Raw genomic sequence first — 18,180 nt, 5'->3', positions numbered from 1 at the left:
TACGCAGGTGGAGGCGAGCAAGTGTATATTCATGCATGCTTTATGGGGTTTTTGATGTGGTCAGAAGATTTCAAGTACATAGTTGAGTTTGAATGATGTATTGTATTACCAATCATGTTTGCCCTAAGCCACATTTTCCATCAAGAGGCTCCCCTCCCCATCGATACCGTCCCATTTAGGCTTGCCATCTGGAATGTCCACCACACGCTGCGAGTAGAAGATATGACATCTAGGTAAGGGGTTAGAAAATTTGACAATACAATGACGTTGCACGTACTGTGGATAGAAGGCATCCCTTTCTGCCTTGTTCGCAAACTTGATAAGAGTAGGGAAGAGCAAGGCCATCCGCCGGCCCTCGTCGAAGATAGGCGAGCGACAGTAGGCACAGCTCACTTTACAGGGCAAGTCATGACCTAGGGTTTGCTCTCCAGATTGGTAGAATACCAGGTTATCGGTGCCATTTTCAAACATCATGTCCTCCTTGTGGAAGATAGCGGCCCACTGAAACGGTGCACCTACGACATGTTAGTCCGATTGTCATCTGGCCCAGATCATATCCTGTCGCAGGAGAAGGTAACAGTGAAATTCTCACCATGGAGGACTTGACAACCTCTGCAGTGGCAATATTTAGCAACCAAGGGAGCGTCGCGGCTCAACCAGTATTTGACCCGACCGCAGTGGCAACTTGCTTCATGCTTCTTGTCAAACTTGGCCGCATCTTCTTTGGAGTGCCGGTATGGTGGCTGTTGCTTCCAACTCTCACCTGAACTGCATTCGGTGGCCATTTTTGCAAGTTGAAACTGAAATGGACTTTGTTGGTGCAATTGTGGTCTGGTTGCGGAGCATGAAAGTGCGGCGGTTTTTTGCAGCAACGATGACGTCGTCCGGATGGAAATTGTCCTCCACATGGGGGAAACCAATAATGAACCACAGAGAGTAGTGGGCAAAGATAATTGCGAGATATGCTTCCTAATACCGTATATAGTGTATTTAAGTATGCAACCATTTCATGAATTATACCCGACGGTGTAGTGGGATGGGATGAAGCAAGTACTAAAGTAGAAAGGCCTGTTTCTAACCCATTCCTTACGCAGTGGGTCGGGATCAATAGTTATAGGCATGCATATCTTGTAGCATATACTGACCAACTGACTATCTTTAAAGAGTGCCTGATTGAAGGCGCATGATAGTCAAGCAATACCTACATGTATGTCAGACTCAGCTGGAATCTCGAGTCTACGATGACTGGCATCTTGATTTATCGAACAGCTGCAACAGCACTAGACATGATCCTACATTGAATCGCAGTGTTGAACTGAACAGCAAGTAAAAAAAAACTCATGCTTTTGAAACACGGCTGCAAACAAAAGAACTGTCGGACCGCACCAGCCCTTTTTCTAGCTCTTTCGTGCTCGACTGCTGATTTAGGGTTTCTGAACTTGCTCTGGTGTAAGCAGCCAAGAGGCACGGTTTTCAGTACTTAGGGCCTTTATGGCCACCTCTACTCCTTTGGACTTGGGACGATCAGGACACATCCAGGTATATGCTTTGTTATAGCTTGTTATAGCTTGCAATAAGTCCGATAGTCTTCCCATATTCACAGAAGCTTCCCCGGATTGCGATCTGTGGCCCGGACGGAGGGACTCGTTGGACAGCCGGTAGCTGTTCCATTCATTCGACTCTTATAGAGCTCTGGTTGATCCGGTTGCACCTCCCCAAATTTGCCGCAGGCAGGAATTGATTTTTGAATTGCTGTGACGGAACGTTATGCTGAGCTGATGTACGTTGAGTTTTCCAAGAGACGTGTTGGACCAAATTGACCGTCAAAAGACGAGGGACCCACTCGTTGTAGAATAAGGTATTTTTGGTAGTTATAAGGTCTGACAAGACGCACATTTCTCGGTGATTTCCAGATTTCTTGAGCAATGACGTTGCAACAAGGAATGATACACATAGCTGAGCTGTAGCCTATAGTGGCCATATTGTCAAATTGTATCAAGTCTATGTTGTGTTGCTTTTCGTTTTCGCTGCCCATCAGACCGTTTTCATTTCAGTGTGCATGCCAACGAGAGCTGACATACCCTAGTATCTATCAATGAACTACGTTACTTGGCAACCGGAACTTCTGGATAGAATTGTCCTGTTTGGCTTGTCTGGAAAATTGTTCCTGCCTGCAGCCCTACTAAAAATCCTATTAGTAATGTAAATTCACTTAGATGTCTCATCGTATACCAGTATCCCCACCGAACTGGATCCTTCGCCTTTCGATGCAACCTACCTACCTCCACTTGATAACATGTGCCGCTTGCATCTGGCCCAATAACATATAAAACATATAAAACATGACAGAAACTCCATATTTGTATCCATAAACGAAGGATTGGCTGCATTTGCGACTTGGATGGTGTCAGCATGGAAGGGTTTGATTTATTGGGTTGCGAACGCGCGATGCCGGCACAGAAGGTAGCCAACTTTGTGCCTGAACTTCGAATCCCGAGACCTGACACTATACCCATCATCCAGTGCATATCTTTTTGCCAACCGTTTGTCGTTTCTCGGTCTTGAATGATGGCGCCTGAAACATTATCTCTGGCCGGAAAAGTAGCCATTATCACAGGCTCTGGTCGTGAAAGTGGAATCGGCGCCGGTATCGCAACGGCACTTGATAGAAACGGAGCCTCTGTGGTGCTCAACTACGCGAGCGACCCGACGGCCCCCAGGGCTGCCAGTCTTGCCAAAAGATTGCAGACGGATTGTGGTACCAAGGCAGTGGCTATCCAGGCAGATATCGAGACACAAGAAGGAGCCGATCGATTAGTGAAGAGGAGTTTGAAAGAACTCGGCACCGACCATATTGATATTCTCGGTTTGCCGTTCCCATTGATATGCAGAGAAACACAAATTGCTGACGCCTCAGTAGTCAACAATGCCGGATGCAACTTGCCTGGCACGACTTTGGAGACCCCTCAGGAGAATATCCAAAAGCAGTTCTCAGTCAACGTCTTCGGGGCCATCAACGTAATCCGCGCAGTCGTACCTCACATGCCGTCCGGCGGGCGCATAATCAACGTCAGCAGCATCACTTCCAAACTCAGCATGCACAGCCTTCCGTTTTATACTGCGGCTAAGGCTGCGTTGGACTCGCTCACATTTACCTGGGCAGCAGAGGTAAGTCTACTCTCTCAGATGAATTCTTACATCGTATCCCCAGATTTGCTGAAACTGGATCGTGTTGTATAGTTCGGCCGAACGCATGGAATCACGGTGAACACAGTTTCGCCCGGGCCCGTCGAAACAGACGAGTGCAAGAAGTTTGCCAGAGATAATCCCGAGGGGTTCAAGGCGGTTCAGGGTCTTATCGATATGACGCGGGCGGCGGATCGCATGGGGAATATTGAGGACATTGCCGATGCGGTGCTGCTGCTCGTGTCGGAGAAAAGTCGGTGGATCACAGGCCAGTATATTTCGGTCAGCGGCGGCATTACGGGGAACTGAGCGGCTAACGCAACGTTGCGATGGAATCAATGAACGGTACCAGACACAACTGAAGCCCCCAAGTAGGTGTGACTGATGCAGTGGTTATGAGGACCTGTAGTATGCTCCTGCATTTGTTGTGTGGTGTTGTGTATATAAAAGCCCGAAGTGTGACTTGATGTTGCCTTGCCTGAACATCGTGAGATGCCGCGGGGAAGAGGCCGTGGTGTCAGCTTTGGAATGTGAATCGGGAATGGTCTTTTTGCATAGATATTGTTAGATTCGCTTAGACGAGCAGGATTGGGGAAATGACGTTAGCTGGCCAGGGTCAAACCAAGCTTTGGTGTTTCGGATCCACTGAGCGGCACAGTTCTACTGTGTACACAAATACGGGCTATGCCTTGAAGCCCGGGTTCAGACTGCTTCCAATATCTTCGGGCAAAACTGTGTACGCGCTTGTGTGAAAGGGCAAAATACTCAAGAACGGAGACAGAATTTGTCAAGTTATACTAAGGGAAGCTGATTCATTTGCCAATTGGAACTCGCCCTTTTGCGTGTCCACTATACCCAAGTAGTCTCGCCAATGTTGATGCCACTACAGAAGCTCGCCAACCAGTTGGCCATCATCTATTCCCTACCAGATGCCTCTGCCTCTATCGAACGACACGCAGCCTGCAATAGAGATGGCCAATTTGCACGCTCAATATGTTGCGACTATACACCACGCCCACAAGTCTCGGCGCAAGCTGGGCATGTCTCGGTGGACATTCCTCACAAGTCTAGCCATCACTCTTTTTGTCTTAATACTGGCAGCCCTCGCCGGGTTGGTGTTTAAAGCAATCACCGCCTCAAGGTATCATATCATTGAAGGGGAGGTCAGGCGCTGGAATGACACCAACGTGTCGTACATGTATGGCTACCCGTCGTCCCTGTCCCTGGACTCGCACAACGTTCAACTAGTGAGTTCTGCCACGGCGTTGCTCGTCGCGGTTGTTTTCACCGTCATGATGGTGTACAATGTGCGAAAAGGACCAATCGAGGTGAGCTCTTAGCCCCCAAATATCTAGATACACGTAAGGATAGAAAGTCGTCTAATCGCAGGTTTTGTAGACTACGCGTTGCGGTCGCTTCAGTCTCATCGTCCTGCTGGGAATAAATACTATCCTCACGACACTGGCAGTAGTTTATACATTTACACAACATAGCATGTCCGCACACTTGGATCTGGAACATGCCCTGTCTCTGAGTCGCAATTTTATATTCCAGTACGATCAGGGCACCTTCGACATCGAGACGTGGGCCTGTGAGGTGAAGGATCTGCCCGCTTTCGACCACGATGGTTATATGCACATGACGTGTAGTTTCGAGCTGGGGGCAAGATGTCTGACGATATTTATTTGCTTGCTGTCGTTCTGTTTGTTCTGTGTCGTGTTTATAGACTGGAGGGGCGGGAACCAACTCTTGCGCCGCTGGAGAGCACCGGCGGTCGCATTAAATGAAAGCCACGTTTGAAAAGATTGCTGTAGTCTGTTATTCTACGGATTTCGCTTTGTGAGTCCAGTCCTGCTGGGACGTATGTTTTTGTTTCGTGGTGAATAATTATAAGGCCTGATATTCATGAGTGTGCTTCAGGCTTGGCTATCGGGGAGTCTACGTGACGGCGGCTGGATGGATCAAGACAATACTAGGTGAATACACCATATGTAAAAATATTCTGAGATTCGTTTGCAAATTGGTGGGCAATATTTCAGATACGGGTGTCTTGACCATTTTTCAAATTGAGGCTACTCTTGCCTTCCTCCATCATAAACACTTCGCAGAACATTCAAGATCGTTGAGAAACTGACCATAGCTCCACGAACCACCGCAACATCTATCATCACCTAAAAGATTATATTCGCCCTGCCAACAACAGAAATAGGAGAAGCAGTGACCATTATGGCCGTATGTGATATCGACGACAAATTCCGCGACGGAAGGACATTACCTCATGAGAAGCAGAAAGTCGTGTGGTCATAGCTATAGGCTTTCGCGTTCAGCTAACTGAGTCCAAATAACTAACTAGTAACGACGATGTAATATAATAGTATATTATTATCGTAGTTATAGAGCGACTTACAAAGCATATATACTTCCTACCTTTGAAAAAAGCAAGTACGGTAGATAATCTAGCTGACATGTTTCTTATGACTCATTAATAGCTAATATGAGATATCAGATACCGTTGCGTGTCCCAGGTACACTGGCTGTGTGGGACAATTGCCCATAGATAGCCCTTCCATAGTTGCAGCCTTTGGGATTTAGTTCCACCATCATTATCATCACCGATACAACCCTCTTGTCTGTATTTTCCACAGATGCAATCGTTTCTTATCGAGAAACCGCTACTGAAGGTGAGAGCTTGGTTGCAATAGTGGCACCGTTCAGACGCCAGCCTTGAGACAAAATCGTTGTCCAAACCGCCATGATTCAAATATTCGGCTAGAATTATGCAGGGGCTCTACGTAGGTGGCTTGGTTAGTGTTGGCTGCGACGTTGAGACGGGATTTAGATTCCGACGAGACTGTATCGGGTACAACAGAAGCATTACGCAGCTGGCCAGAAGTGCAGGAGAAGGACTGTAAGGTTAGGCGTTTGCTAGCGAACTTCTGGCTCGTGCTAAGATACGGGTTCCACATGCCGTGATGGAAGGTGGGGGGACTTTCGATCGTGGTAGCCGTGAAGCCGTTGTACTATCGATCTAAATAGGGTGTCAGGCACAATTTTGTACGTATGAGGGCCACATATATATCACCAGTATCCTGACATGACACCAGGTTACAGCAAGTAGTTCAGTAGATCCCTTAGCGTGTACCTCGAGCATGAAGGAGAAAGACTCATAACAATTTTTGCCCTACTGACCGAGAGAACAGCCCGAGAATAGTGCAAAATTGCCATACGTACCAGTATCTGAGCGATCGCGCCATGATGGAGCAGGTACAGGAGAACATGCAAGAGCTTAATCGTCTCAATGCAGACGCACTCAGTGCCGAAAGCGCCGGTCTTCTGCGCTGACTGTTAACCATCGAGGTCGAGACGGCTATTGGTTGCCCACGTGGTGCCCCAAGAGTGAGCGTGCAGGAAGCAGGGTGAGAGACGGTGCGACCGGACCATGATGACGATGCCGTCACGAGCGTACATGTTCCTTACTTTGGCATCATCAAGATCGCCCGTGAGAGCATGAGCAAGGAGGTTCCCAATCACAAGCTCCGATTGCAACAAGAAATCGCTCGGCTCACTCGCAGGTGGCGGACCGATGCACTAAACGACCAGTTCAGGAACCCTCCATGCTAAACCCTAGATGCGTCCATCTGGGCTTGTTGGGCCTAGTGTAGTTCCAGATGTTGACGTCATAACGCCGGTGGATGCGAACTAGGGCCATGCTGAGGCATCTACAATCATGTCACAAGCAGTACCAGATTCCTATGCAAAGACTCAGGCGCAAAAAGGGATGCTTCCGATCCCGGCTACTGGCGCGGACTATCTTGCTGTAGATTTCGCCTCACACCTCCAGAACGGCTTACCCGACCCGCTCTGGCAACATATAGAGTCTCTAGGACTGGCCGCCGTGAGAGAAGACTGTGAGTTCGAGGGCGTCGACATGGCTTTGTTTGAGAGCCTGATGAGGAGCGCCGGTAACGAGGGGGAATGAGGATGCATTTGGAACGTTTGTCGATATCAGCCTCCGCGACATCTCCAGCAACATGCTCCTCCACATGTGTCCATTCAGAAGGAGCAGTATATTTGCCTTTATTGACATATCCAACTTCCTCACCGAGTATCTGGATGCTCTGGTTAAGATTCTAGACAACATCTGCTCGTCCGTCTCTGGTGCCTTCGGCAACGCCAGCCAGGCGTAGGTCGTAGCTGGAAACACGTATCAGGATGTGCTGGTACACTACCGCCCCGTCTACGGACACGGGGCCGTGGCTGCCAACTCGACGTCGGTGTGCTTGTAGAACAGTGCAAGCACAATCTGAAGGCGTGGGAAGATATCTTTCAGCAAGGGCCGGGCTATGTACCGCAACGGCGTGAATGCACACGTGGCCTTGGAGATGAAGAATTTGATCGCGAGGGAAATGAAGGTGAATTTAGCATTGCTGCAAATCCTGGCAGTCGTGCCGACAAACACCTTTATTGCCAAGATCGCCGGAAAGAGCAAGCTGGCGGTAATCGAATGGTTTAACGAGAGTGTGTAGTGTCGACACAGAGAGAGAATACAATATCTTGTCGAAGATAAAATACGAAACCGTGTCTTTCCACGTGGCCTCCTGCATTTTATCAATGGTGGATATCTCTGGTCTCTGGCTGATTGCATATGGATTTTGCTAGCCGTGCATGCTCAGGAATTTTTAGTTGAATGGCTGGGCACTGATATTGCTCCCGGTCCTCCTCTTCTCCACCTTTTTCTTAAGTAACCGTGACACTATATGACTTTATTTACCGGGCTAAAAAAAGGAAGCGTACTAGGTACATCCATATGCCTATGCGATGTGCCGTCACCCGTGAAGACCGTGAATGCCGTTCGAGGAGGGGTAAGAGAATTGACAAAGGGTCCATTGGTAGCGTTGAAAGCAGCGATCCAGTTCGACCGAAGTGTAAAGTTTGCCGATGCCGTGTTGTTCTGGCTTGGGATCGGCACGGCTGGAGATTCGATTGCCGCACTATTGTTGTGTAGATGGCCTTCTACCGCTGTAGTAGTTGTTTCCATGGAGGTGAAGACATTCTTTGCTGAGAGGTAACACTGAAGACTCGATCCGTGTAAGGACTACGGTGACAGTTCCGACAAAGTTGCTGACTTGGATCTGGACGACAGCCTCCATGGCACTGGAATTGTTCATGTTCTGAGTCGGACTTGTGCAAGTGTCGAGCGCTGTAGTGCTATTCTCATAAGTTTGTTTACTGCGCGGCACTGAGTTCTGTTTCATCGTCATTGTGGATACGGTCAGTGCTGAAGTTGGGGTTGACCGTTGTAGCATTTCTCGTCCGCTTCAAAGCTCGATTCAGCCGTTGAAGATGTGCTCGTTCCACCCCTACCCTTTCTTGAAGCTTGTCCGATGGATGGCCCAAAGGTAGCGAGAGTTGATTCAGATGCCGTATCGACACCGGCTACTCTTTTAGGTAGCAAACTTAAGCCAAAGGCCAGAAACAGTGGGAGCATCGTAATGGACCTCATGGTCACCCTGGAACACCTGCAATGTATGCCAGGCAAAAGTATGGGCGAGTGATGATGATGTACATGTATGTCGTGAGGTGGTCCCAGAATCAGGCCCCGGGAAAGTGCCCATAATCGGGGACTACTCGTTAAATGCACCGTTGTTAAAGCTGAGGCACAGCAAGTACTGCATCCTCTGGATACAATCGTCAAACTCACGCCCTTCATGGATTCTGATTCCGATTATAGCGACAGAGAGCGCCAAAACTCGGACTCGCCGACGCCGATTGAGGCTACTTCACTCGATCTGCTGACTCAGAAGGTTGAGGGATTTCAGCGAATGCATCAGCTCGAGACGATAGAGCGACTTACCATTGAAAATACGAGGATGCAGAACGCCATTGTGCAGTACCAGAAGCTTTGGTGTTTAACTCTCGCCCTGCTCGAAGAACAGGGCCGGTGTTTAGTGATGAGCTCTGTTTCGTCTGTGTCGCATGTATGCGCGGTCATTGTTGAAACCGAGACGGACCAAAGAATAACAGAATGTCTTTGAAAGTCAACAATCAAATTCGCTGGAGATCTTTGTCTTGATGTCATTATGGCTTACGAATAAGAGACAGTAAGTCGATCAACGTGTCGTGCAGTAGCAAAGAGAAATACGGGGGTCGTTTAACCGTAGAACAGCATTGATGTTCTACAAGAGATAGCATTGAGTTGCTTCCGTTGACGGGAGAATCTCCCACCTTCAACGCCGACCAATGCATGCCATCGTAACGTGATGTGAGCTAATAATAAGACCAGCACCAGAAACGTGGTGGGTTTGAAAGAAAAGGCAGTAGCTCGCATCTTGCGAACTTTGAAAACCTGAGCGAGCCCCCAATAACACGCTGTGATAGTTCAAAAACGCCTCTACCTGATCCTCCCGATACTTCTCGCGGCAGGCAATGATGCGCCGAGTCAAGTTGGCAGAAGGCTAATGAGAGACGCGCAGATCCTGATTTGAGAAATGAAAACTTCCGATCCTACCATCGACGGCTAGAGTTTCATGTTAGTGATAGATAGGTATCGACAATGAAAGAACAGATTCGGTATCACTAACCTGTATGCCGCATCAACCTTCGTCTGACGTTTCTTCTTCAATGGCGCCGGTTCTGGTTGGCGAATTGGTGATCTTTTACCACTGTCGGTGTCACTATCTCCCATACCCAGTAGCTCAGCCTCAATAGGGGTCAAGGGGGATGCGGCAGAACCCTCCGAAAGCCGGTCGTAAGACGAATGCCGGCTAGTAGGACGACTGCCGTGGAGGGATTCTTTAGATTGTGGCGGCGGTGTATGGGATACCTCATAATGGATATCCTTTTCCGAGTTCTTAGTATTCGTTGCATGAAACCCATCGCTACGTCTTCTGGGTTCAAAACTTCTCGACCGTGTGTTTCTTCTGTGATAGTCACGGTCATTATTGTCCTCCTCGCCATGCCTCCGTGGTTCTGAGTAGTCATGATAACTTTGAGAAGTCAAGTGACCCTCCCGGTACCGCCTCGGGTCTGATTGGCGCTCATGTTGCCTCCTAGACACCCCGTAGCCTTCGTATGGTATATTTGAATCAAGGCGATAGGTGGGCCAGTCATGGTCAGAAAATCGGCGCTCACCTGACCTGCCCGCTTGCGAATCCAAGCGTGCGTGAGTTTTATTGGATATGTCGCTCGCCTCAGCTGCCTGTGCAGCGCCATCACCCCGGATGTTCGTTGCTGCCTGCCGGGAGGAATCACTGGGCGGCGAGCCCGAATCGGTCACCTCACCAGGCTCCGGGGACATTTGCCTTCGTTTCTTTGACTCGGGTGTTTGGCCAGTCTGGTGGCAATCAGGATTGCTAGCTTCAAACTGCGGTTGGGAATCCTCCCATCTGCGCTTTCGTTTACCCTCTGACCTCCGACGACTGTCCCTACCATCCCGTGCAAACTGCCCGCGGTCTTTGTTCCAGTTTTTACCCGGATTTTTCGACTGGCCAGAGCGGTCTCGTCGGTCATCCTTACGGCCGCGAGGCTTGCCAGAGATGGACGCGTAGACTTCCAAGCTCTGGGGAGTGATTGCTTTGACATCGAGGAACGCTGGATGGTGTTTCAGTTTCTGCCATTCATCTGTATCACGCACGCTTAGTGCGAAATCGTCCAGGTTATCTGGCGTTATATGCTTGGACTTGACGAAAGGGGCATTGAAAGGGGGTGGCAGCATGATCCTGTCAGTATGTTCTGCAGGCAAAGGCTCTCCAATGGAATCTCCCTTGTGGGCCGGTGATATCTCCTTGAATATCGTTGCTTTATCCCAAGCGAACTCGGGATACGGCAAATCCTCGTCTGGTGCGCCCGGTTGAAGCTCGCCATCCTCACTTTCCGACTTGTCTTCATCGGTGACAGATTCCTCCGCAGCTGTGAAATGGCTTGTTCCTTCTGGACCTGATACTTCCACGCCGGACGCGACTGCAGGGTCAATAGGGGTAGATTGAGAAGGGGTGTTGAGTGTTAGAGAGCTATGCTGATTGCCGCCAGGTGTGCTTCCAGAAGGACTGCGTGACCGAGGCCGGTCTCGACGTCGATCCCGGTTGTCGCGGCGACCCCGCTGATCTCGACGACGTTCATTGCCGAATCTGTTGTTGCCTTGCCGATCATGAGGTCTGCGATCACCTCGACGCTCACAGCCGTTATACCTATCAGCATTGGGGTGGTTTCTACCTAGTTCGTTGTGGCTTTGGGCACTGCCATGGCGGTCATCCCATCTCTCCCTCGAGGGATGGTCGTCACGATGACGTTCGTGGCCATTCTCGAAATGAGGCGCAGTGTGGTCATCATGATACGGTGGTTGAAAGTTCGGTGGTAAGTTAGGGGGGTATGGTAGGTAGCCCGGCGAGGCATGGTTAGGATACGACCCGGAGCTAGGCGGCGGCGCGTAGCCTGGTGCAGGTCCTTGAGGTGGACCTGGGTAACCATAGGCCGGTGGCTGAAGAGGGTAATGGGGGGGCGGCGGGTATGGAGGTGGAGGGCCTCTTTGAAACTGGCCAGGAGGAGGGATCGGTAGACCGTGGGCACCAGGAGGGCCGTAGAGCGAATTGAAAGGGGGTTGACCGTAAGGCTGTGGCCCATACAGATGAGGAGCTCCCGGTGGCGGCGGCGGTGGCGGCGGTAGACCAGGTGGACCGAAGGTGTTATATGGTCGTTGAGGTGGATATCCTAATGAATATGCTGGGGGATACTGCTGCTGTGATGAAGGCGGGGGTGGGGGCAGAGGCAAAGGCAGCGGTATAGGCGGATAACTTTGACCAGGGCCATGGGAATACTGCTGTGAAGGTGGCGGAGGCTCGTACCGAGTGATGACAGGACCAGGCCTGGCAGGTTGAGCATAACGCGTCACAATGGGGCCCTTATGTCGCTTGCTGCCGCCATCCCCATCCCCACGATCATAGCTGCCAGACTGCTTGCGAGCTCGTGCTGCCTCCAACCCGCTGGGACCAAAATTAGTGCAACTGCCAATGTACCATAAGTCAGGAGCACTTGACTTACGCGGGTGTTGCTCTCGCAGGTTCAGGACATGCCATAAACATGTGACCCTTCACGCCACAATTATAGCAAGGCGGAGGCTCGCTTTGGGCGGCATCTTGGCCAGGTGGTCCATCAGCCATCTTGAGAGATAGCAATAGCGCATAACCGATGGAGGCGGGTTGTTTCTAGCGTAGATGGCCTATAATTACTGTGAGATAGGCCTGGGGCAAGATGCGAGGTTGGAGAGGTGGTGAGATAAGAGTGACTTGGCTATTTCATCAAGAGCTCATTGGCGAGGGATTGGACTAGAAGATAGGAAGGGCTGAAGAATGAATAGTTGTGGCACTAATTAGTACTGGCCTGGGTAGAATAATGTCACCCCAGAAGTTAGGAAAGAGTGGGTAAGAAAGTCGCATCCAGGTGATACGCAAATGAATAGCCCATGCCGTCTGTTATACGAGAAAAGCGTGCTTAACTGAATACGCGTCAAGAAGAATCAAGCATTGGTTATTTGGCGGAGACTATGCGACAACTGCTGAAGTCTTTTATCTCCACGGGTCTCACGAAACTGAGCTGAACGCGGAGATTGGACGTGATTCTGAGATGTCAAGGCACATGAGGTCGGGGTCCAGGTCTAGATCCAACGGCTAAACCTCGGCCTTATCGGCGACAGATACAGCAAAAGCCGACGTAAACATCAATGAATGAGAGATGTGAGTGAGTGAGCGAGTTAGCGAATTTGACCATGGTCGTCGACAGTGAGAAGAGGTATGAGTGAATTCAGGCCACAGAACTGTAGCATATTCACAACAAAGAAGCCACAACTTGGGTCGCATCAACAAAGATAGCTCTTCAAGCCGCAAAACACGTATATGCCTTGCTTAGAGGCAATGCTGCCGAGATGCATGAGTCTTTCATTATGGTCTTATGGACCAACGATAAGAAATAGGACATTGAGCAGAAGGCAGTCTGCCTTGAAGAAATCGAAAGCAAGCGTATACATGCAGTGGGCAGTTGCAGTGTACGGCATCGAAGCCGCAAGACTGAATGCTGATAGCTCAGATTTGTCTGCCCGCACGCTGTTGAGCCCCAACTTGCACCAAGCTGGTCAGAAACACCTCATGAGACCACGTCCAAGGAAACGAGGGCGTAAAACGTTATAGACATGCTGGCGATCTGGTCAACATCGAGCTGCACTGCAGGAGGTCAAAGGAGAGCAATGTTCACTAGAAATTGTCTCAGCCGAGAAGAATCTACTTATCCACGAGGGCAACTGATAAGCATTGGCAATTAAGCACTGACGTCGATGACAGACAACAAAATGAGAAGAAAAAAAGACAAGAATTCAAGGGAAAGTTGGAGAGATGTCGTCGGCAAAACCTGCGTTTCCGATGGATTTTGTTTACTGATAGCGTCAAATATATGACTAAGCGAGGCTGACCTTAACATTCACATTACTGGAGCATAGAACTACGCCCACCGTCAGTTTAAATGATCCAAAAGACCGGCCAATGACACCACATAGCCAGCCATCTGAACTTGAGCTGGGCGCTTGGTTGATTACCCATAAACCCAGCGATCCGCCTCCCACCCATTCTCGTGTGTCCAGCTGTTTTCTCGCCGTCGCCAGTCCCGAAATCACTTCCTGCTGCGTCTGCTACCCTTACCGTTCTTTGTTCTCCCCGAAGCTCCCCAAATACTCCGGGCCTCCATGTGAGACATATGACAATCGCATCCTAACGAACATGTTTGCGGATTCTTCAGCTTCTTCACATGACATCGCACTCGCTCGAAGCCGAAGGAAGCCCAACCCGCGCAATTTCACCAGAAGAGCTCCTTGAGCCCGCTGGCGTCTCAACGCCAGCTTAGTCGTCCAAGATGCCTGGGCTACCAGGTCAGTGCAGCCAAACTTGCTCGGTCGCCAGGCAAAGTAGAATAAGAAGAACTGCTAACAACCCAACGCCTGCTTAGCCTCGGTTGATCTCGACGAATGCATCTCCCGCCTGTACAAAAAAGAGCTCCTGGCCGAATCAGTAATTGAGGCAATATGCGCCAAGACGAAAGAGCTGTTGATGCGGGAGAGCAATGTGGTGCACGTTCGGGCGCCCGTCACAGTAGTGGGGGACATACACGGGCAATTCTACGACTTGATAGAGATCTTCAAAATCGGAGGCTGGTGTCCAGATACCAACTACCTGTTCCTCGGTGAGTACCAGGCGAGGTGCCAACACCATGTCCCGTCAACTGATTTACCCCTCTCCAGGTGATTACGTCGATCGCGGCATGTTCAGTGTCGAAACAATATCCCTCCTCGTCTGCCTCAAGCTACGCTATCCGAACCGAGTGCACCTCATCCGGGGCAACCACGAATCCCGCGGCGTAACTCAGTCGTACGGTTTCTACACCGAGTGCTCGCGCAAGTACGGCAACGCCAACGTATGGCACTACTTCACGGACATGTTCGACTTCCTGACGCTCAGCGTCGTCATCAACGATCAGATCTTCTGCGTCCACGGTGGCCTATCCCCCAGCATTCACTCCATCGACCAGATCAAAATAATCGACCGCTTCCGCGAAATCCCCCACGAAGGGCCCATGGCCGACCTCGTGTGGTCCGACCCCGACCCGGAGCGGGACGAATTCTCGCTTTCCCCCCGCGGAGCCGGCTACACTTTTGGCGCCAAGGTGGTGAAGAAATTTTTGGCTGTCAATCGCATGTCGCATATCCTCCGGGCCCACCAGCTCTGCCAGGAGGGGTTCCAGGTCCTATACGACGACCAACTCAGCACGGTGTGGAGCGCGCCCAACTACTGCTACCGGTGCGGAAATATGGCTAGCGTTCTGGAAGTAGGCGACACGGGTGAACGCTTCTTCAACGTCTTCGCCGCGGCCCCCGAGAACGACCAGGTCAAGGACATACAGCAGGGGGCGGAGAAGACAGCCGACGGGAACGCGTTGCCCGATTATTTCTTGTAGGAACATTACTACTGAAGAGCTTCGTCAGATTCAGGGGTTTCTTACCACTGACTGGGCATGTCACGAAGATACCAATCCAGAACAGATTTCAAAATACCCTTGTCTTCTCCTTTGGCTTTGGCAGCAAACCTCCTATCTTCGGTAGTATGGACATACTCTAGTACGTTATGGGGAAAGGAATGTCACCACCATCACCGGGGAATGGGGATTTAGCTCCTATCACGAACGAGACGCCTGTGAGCAGCTGAAGTTCCCCAGTCACAAAAGCTTGAGGTCCAAATCTCGTCCATCCTAGCCAGTCACATTGACACTTTCTTAACCCAAATTTTTATGTTCAGTGACTGTTTCTCCGTGGATGTCGCCACCCCAGTCCCCCGTTGGCTTCTTTAAATATCAACATTGCTGATCGATAGAAGAGGCCGCCCGCACTTTCACCCCCCTTCCGATCATTGCAGCATTTGCCTCGGCGTCTAATCAGAAATCGTGTATATAGTCCAGCCAGCCATCATGTCTCATGTATCGACCGGATATCGCTCCGTTTAGTTCCAGTCCTTGGCAATGTCGAAGGACCACTCAAATTGCAGGTGATTCTTCTTGTCGTCGTCGACAAAGCTAGAAATAGCGTTGTAGTGGCCACGGGCGAGCATCCCAGATGGGGCGTCCTCCTCCTGGACTACTTAGGTTTTAGTTTATCTAGATATTTCAGAGGTGGCAGCTCCCATATACTTACAGCGCTTTGTGTACAGAGGCGACTTATCCGTGTTCGGAGCATAGCTACCCTGCATCCAAGTCAGGCAAGTTTACGTTTGAATAGTCGATATCAAGCGACTTACCAGCATTTCCGAGTCTTTGCTGACCTTGATTCCCTTTCGTTTCACAACCTGAACGTACTGGAGACCGCTGAGAATTTCGTGCTGAACCTTGAAGGTGGCGACCATGGTGAATTTGGAGCCTTCCTTAATCTTGAAAGGTTTGTCCTTGAGCGTGGTCTCGCTACCTGGTTGGGAGAGATCAATGGTGACCGGGTCGCGACCAGGGGACTCCATCGTTAAGGACTGGATGATGCAGACACGAGGGTCGTTGGGGTCGGAAAGGTCCTTGCCGCCACCCAAACCCAGAGACTCCTTGTATCGTTGCAAAGATTCATCGTTGGCATCTATCCTGATTGTTAGTTCGAAAGAGGAAGTTTCCGCTGTGAAAGGAAGTGCGCCCAAGCATCAGTGGATCTTGAAATGTCCCTAGAACTTTCTTGAGTGTATGTGTCTGCCAAGGGCTTAGGCCACCCCGAATCCTCCCGCCGGGCACCCACGATGCACAGCGTCGACCGCTCTGGGGTATTTCTCTTTTGAGGCCTGCAAATATTGTACGGTTCGTATAATCCTCCTGTCACGGGCACCGCTCAAGTCTTCACACAGCTCAAAAGCAACCGCGTGCAAGCCATGGAAGCCCAATTCGTGTCAAGAAATAGACATGGTGATACTCCGATGTAACCAGTCACAGTGTCGCAGCTGTGCCCCAACCGGTTTCCAGAAGACGTGGTATATTGGTCGTAGAAAAGGAGCCCAATGGCGCGGTGAACGTCGGCTTGTATCCCTTCCGATTGCCCTATCGACTGGACGATAGAGCTTCGTTGATGGCAAAGGCAGGAGAAAATAAAAGAACACCCAGGAATTCAAGGATCGACCCGGAAACTAGGAAAGACAAAAAGTCAATACGCACCCATGCTGTGGTACTCAGCCAAGCTTTGCTTGGGCTGGGAAAGCTTGTAGCCCTGCGTCTCCTCGGGCATCGTGTCATCGTCGAGGGAGGCCATCGTGTCGGTGTTCTAGCGTTGCACGGATGGGTCTAGAAATGCAGAATGAGGTTGAGCTGGTAAAGCAAAAAATTACCCAGAGAGAATCTGCAGAAACTAAAAGATATCGTGAGGAGGGGCAAGATGGCGGTGATGCTGTATTTCAAGGTGGGATCGCGGTACGTGGGTTGCATGAATGTCCTTGAGCTATGCCACTTTGCGACAGATTTGGTGGGGTTCAGGACGACCAAGGGGTTCTAGTCTTTTCAAAGGGCCGGTCCGGTGAATCATGCATCAAGCTCACTCAACATTTGATTCCAATCAAGTGTTCTTGCTAGGACGAAACATGGCACCTTCAAAACATTGGACTTTTTTCGGCACAAGGACTGCGTTGGCAGCCTTGGTTTTCTCGACGCAAATCCTGCTCATTTCTCGTTCTGCGTAGAACATGCGGTATTGTTGACTCTTGAGTGCCAATCCAGAAATCACCCTGAAAGACCAAGTAAGTACCTACCAAACCATGGTATGCATCGCCTTCACAATGCCAGCCTCGTCAACAACCAAGACAACTACGAGAGGATTACATTATTCAGGGTTAAAGACGTTGAAAGAGGTCGACGGACCAACGTTGATCAGTTGAAACGGCTCCCAGATCACAGGATTATTGCTTATAAGGCAATGTGAAGTCACCCCAGCCATCGAAACACATTGGTTGAGTTTCCTCGAAGCCTTGATTAGGTTGCAGCTTGCTTCCCAACTGTAACGACCCGAGGCCATGAAGTCTGTTTGGCATCTATTTGAGATACAGGTCCGCGGAAGGCAAGGTTTCTGGTTTTAGGCAGACTTCAATTTCCATGCCATGTACCTTGCCAAGCTTGATGCCTCAAGGCTAGAGGTACAACCCATCATTTGTGAGGCTCTACTCGCGAGTCATATGTGCTCAAGTCTGGGTCGGTCCCCAACTACCTTGTCCCCTCCCCCAAGCCCCTTCTCTGTCAAGGACTGACCGTGTCAAGCCAACCGGCCATTCAAGCTCGTGCCTATTTAGGGAGGTCTGTGCTCCATAAAGTCCCCATGTCGAAAGGACGACTGTTCATTGGCCTTTGCATCGAGAAATTTGAACTCCATCCCATTTCTCGACTCCGACCCACACTGTCACGAACTAAAGCAGCTGGCCCCTTCTCACTGCCCCAGTCAGCAGCTGCTCTCTC

At 50.3% G+C, this 18,180-nt stretch overlaps 7 protein-coding genes across 7 annotated transcripts; 4 read left to right on the top strand and 3 right to left on the bottom strand.

Annotated features, from left to right (window-relative positions):
- Positions 1-59: 59 nt before the first annotated feature.
- Positions 60-816, bottom strand: BCR38DRAFT_192305 (Mss4-like protein). The gene is made up of 3 exons (XM_040854017.1): positions 593-816; positions 278-515; positions 60-229 (listed from the first exon to the last, which is right to left on the bottom strand). Exons 1-3 carry the CDS (start codon positions 783-785, stop codon positions 124-126), a joined length of 537 nt encoding a protein of 178 aa, XP_040716304.1. The 5' UTR covers positions 786-816; the 3' UTR covers positions 60-123.
- A 1,399-nt stretch (positions 817-2,215) lies between these two features.
- On the top strand, positions 2,216-3,815 carry BCR38DRAFT_432006 (uncharacterized protein). Its single transcript, XM_040860141.1, has 3 exons — positions 2,216-2,866; positions 2,921-3,168; positions 3,241-3,815. Exons 1-3 carry the CDS (start codon positions 2,566-2,568, stop codon positions 3,493-3,495), a joined length of 804 nt encoding a protein of 267 aa, XP_040716303.1. The 5' UTR covers positions 2,216-2,565; the 3' UTR covers positions 3,496-3,815.
- Positions 3,816-4,027: 212 nt separating this feature from the next.
- On the top strand, positions 4,028-4,699 carry BCR38DRAFT_192279 (uncharacterized protein). The gene is made up of 2 exons (XM_040854016.1): positions 4,028-4,514; positions 4,576-4,699. Exons 1-2 carry the CDS (start codon positions 4,116-4,118, stop codon positions 4,582-4,584), a joined length of 408 nt encoding a protein of 135 aa, XP_040716302.1. The 5' UTR covers positions 4,028-4,115; the 3' UTR covers positions 4,585-4,699.
- Positions 4,700-6,913: 2,214 nt separating this feature from the next.
- Positions 6,914-7,373, top strand: BCR38DRAFT_484613 (uncharacterized protein; the record flags this gene model as incomplete). The annotated part of the gene is made up of 2 exons (XM_040863768.1): positions 6,914-7,094; positions 7,144-7,373. 2 exons carry the CDS (start codon positions 6,914-6,916, stop codon positions 7,371-7,373), a joined length of 411 nt encoding a protein of 136 aa, XP_040716301.1.
- Positions 7,374-9,690: 2,317 nt separating this feature from the next.
- BCR38DRAFT_484612 (uncharacterized protein) lies at positions 9,691-12,341 on the bottom strand (the record flags this gene model as incomplete). The annotated part of the gene is made up of 3 exons (XM_040863767.1): positions 9,691-9,703; positions 9,768-12,164; positions 12,223-12,341. The coding sequence occupies 3 exons, from the start codon at positions 12,339-12,341 to the stop codon at positions 9,691-9,693; spliced, it is 2,529 nt and encodes an 842-aa protein (XP_040716300.1).
- A 1,738-nt stretch (positions 12,342-14,079) lies between these two features.
- Positions 14,080-15,177, top strand: BCR38DRAFT_484611 (Metallo-dependent phosphatase-like protein; the record flags this gene model as incomplete). The annotated part of the gene is made up of 3 exons (XM_040863766.1): positions 14,080-14,095; positions 14,173-14,406; positions 14,465-15,177. 3 exons carry the CDS (start codon positions 14,080-14,082, stop codon positions 15,175-15,177), a joined length of 963 nt encoding a protein of 320 aa, XP_040716299.1.
- A 269-nt stretch (positions 15,178-15,446) lies between these two features.
- On the bottom strand, positions 15,447-17,186 carry BCR38DRAFT_192165 (immunoglobulin E-set). The gene is made up of 4 exons (XM_040854015.1): positions 16,897-17,186; positions 16,011-16,333; positions 15,908-15,956; positions 15,447-15,850 (listed from the first exon to the last, which is right to left on the bottom strand). The coding sequence occupies exons 1-4, from the start codon at positions 16,988-16,990 to the stop codon at positions 15,717-15,719; spliced, it is 600 nt and encodes a 199-aa protein (XP_040716298.1). The 5' UTR covers positions 16,991-17,186; the 3' UTR covers positions 15,447-15,716.
- Positions 17,187-18,180: the final 994 nt, after the last annotated feature.

The sequence above is a fragment of the Pseudomassariella vexata genome (genome assembly GCF_002105095.1).
Source record: "Pseudomassariella vexata strain CBS 129021 chromosome Unknown BCR38scaffold_6, whole genome shotgun sequence".
In the NCBI taxonomy this organism is placed as follows: domain Eukaryota; kingdom Fungi; phylum Ascomycota; class Sordariomycetes; order Amphisphaeriales; family Pseudomassariaceae; genus Pseudomassariella; species Pseudomassariella vexata.
The sequence above is the reverse complement of the archived record's forward strand: the minus strand, read 5'-3'. Positions and strand labels throughout refer to the sequence as shown.

What these genes read in the sequence shown, in the direction of transcription:
- BCR38DRAFT_192305 (XM_040854017.1), bottom strand. Translation starts at nt 785, where the DNA reads ATGGCCACCGAATGCAGTTCAGGTGAGAGTTGGAAGCAACAGCCACCA. An exon ending in AGGTTGTCAAGTCCTCCATG is followed by an intron (nt 516 to 592) that starts GTGAGAATTTCA and finishes AACATGTCGTAG; the next exon opens with GTGCACCGTTTCAGTGGGCC. An exon ending in AGGGATGCCTTCTATCCACA is followed by an intron (nt 230 to 277) that starts GTACGTGCAACG and finishes CCCCTTACCTAG; the next exon opens with ATGTCATATCTTCTACTCGC.
- BCR38DRAFT_432006 (XM_040860141.1), top strand. Translation starts at nt 2,566, where the DNA reads ATGATGGCGCCTGAAACATTATCTCTGGCCGGAAAAGTAGCCATTATC. An exon ending in CGACCATATTGATATTCTCG is followed by an intron (nt 2,867 to 2,920) that starts GTTTGCCGTTCC and finishes ACGCCTCAGTAG; the next exon opens with TCAACAATGCCGGATGCAAC. An exon ending in CATTTACCTGGGCAGCAGAG is followed by an intron (nt 3,169 to 3,240) that starts GTAAGTCTACTC and finishes CGTGTTGTATAG; the next exon opens with TTCGGCCGAACGCATGGAAT.
- BCR38DRAFT_192279 (XM_040854016.1), top strand. Translation starts at nt 4,116, where the DNA reads ATGCCTCTGCCTCTATCGAACGACACGCAGCCTGCAATAGAGATGGCC.
- BCR38DRAFT_192165 (XM_040854015.1), bottom strand. Translation starts at nt 16,990, where the DNA reads ATGGCCTCCCTCGACGATGACACGATGCCCGAGGAGACGCAGGGCTAC. An exon ending in GGCTGAGTACCACAGCATGG is followed by an intron (nt 16,334 to 16,896) that starts GTGCGTATTGAC and finishes CAATCAGGATAG; the next exon opens with ATGCCAACGATGAATCTTTG. An exon ending in GCCTCTGTACACAAAGCGCT is followed by an intron (nt 15,851 to 15,907) that starts GTAAGTATATGG and finishes AAACCTAAGTAG; the next exon opens with TCCAGGAGGAGGACGCCCCA.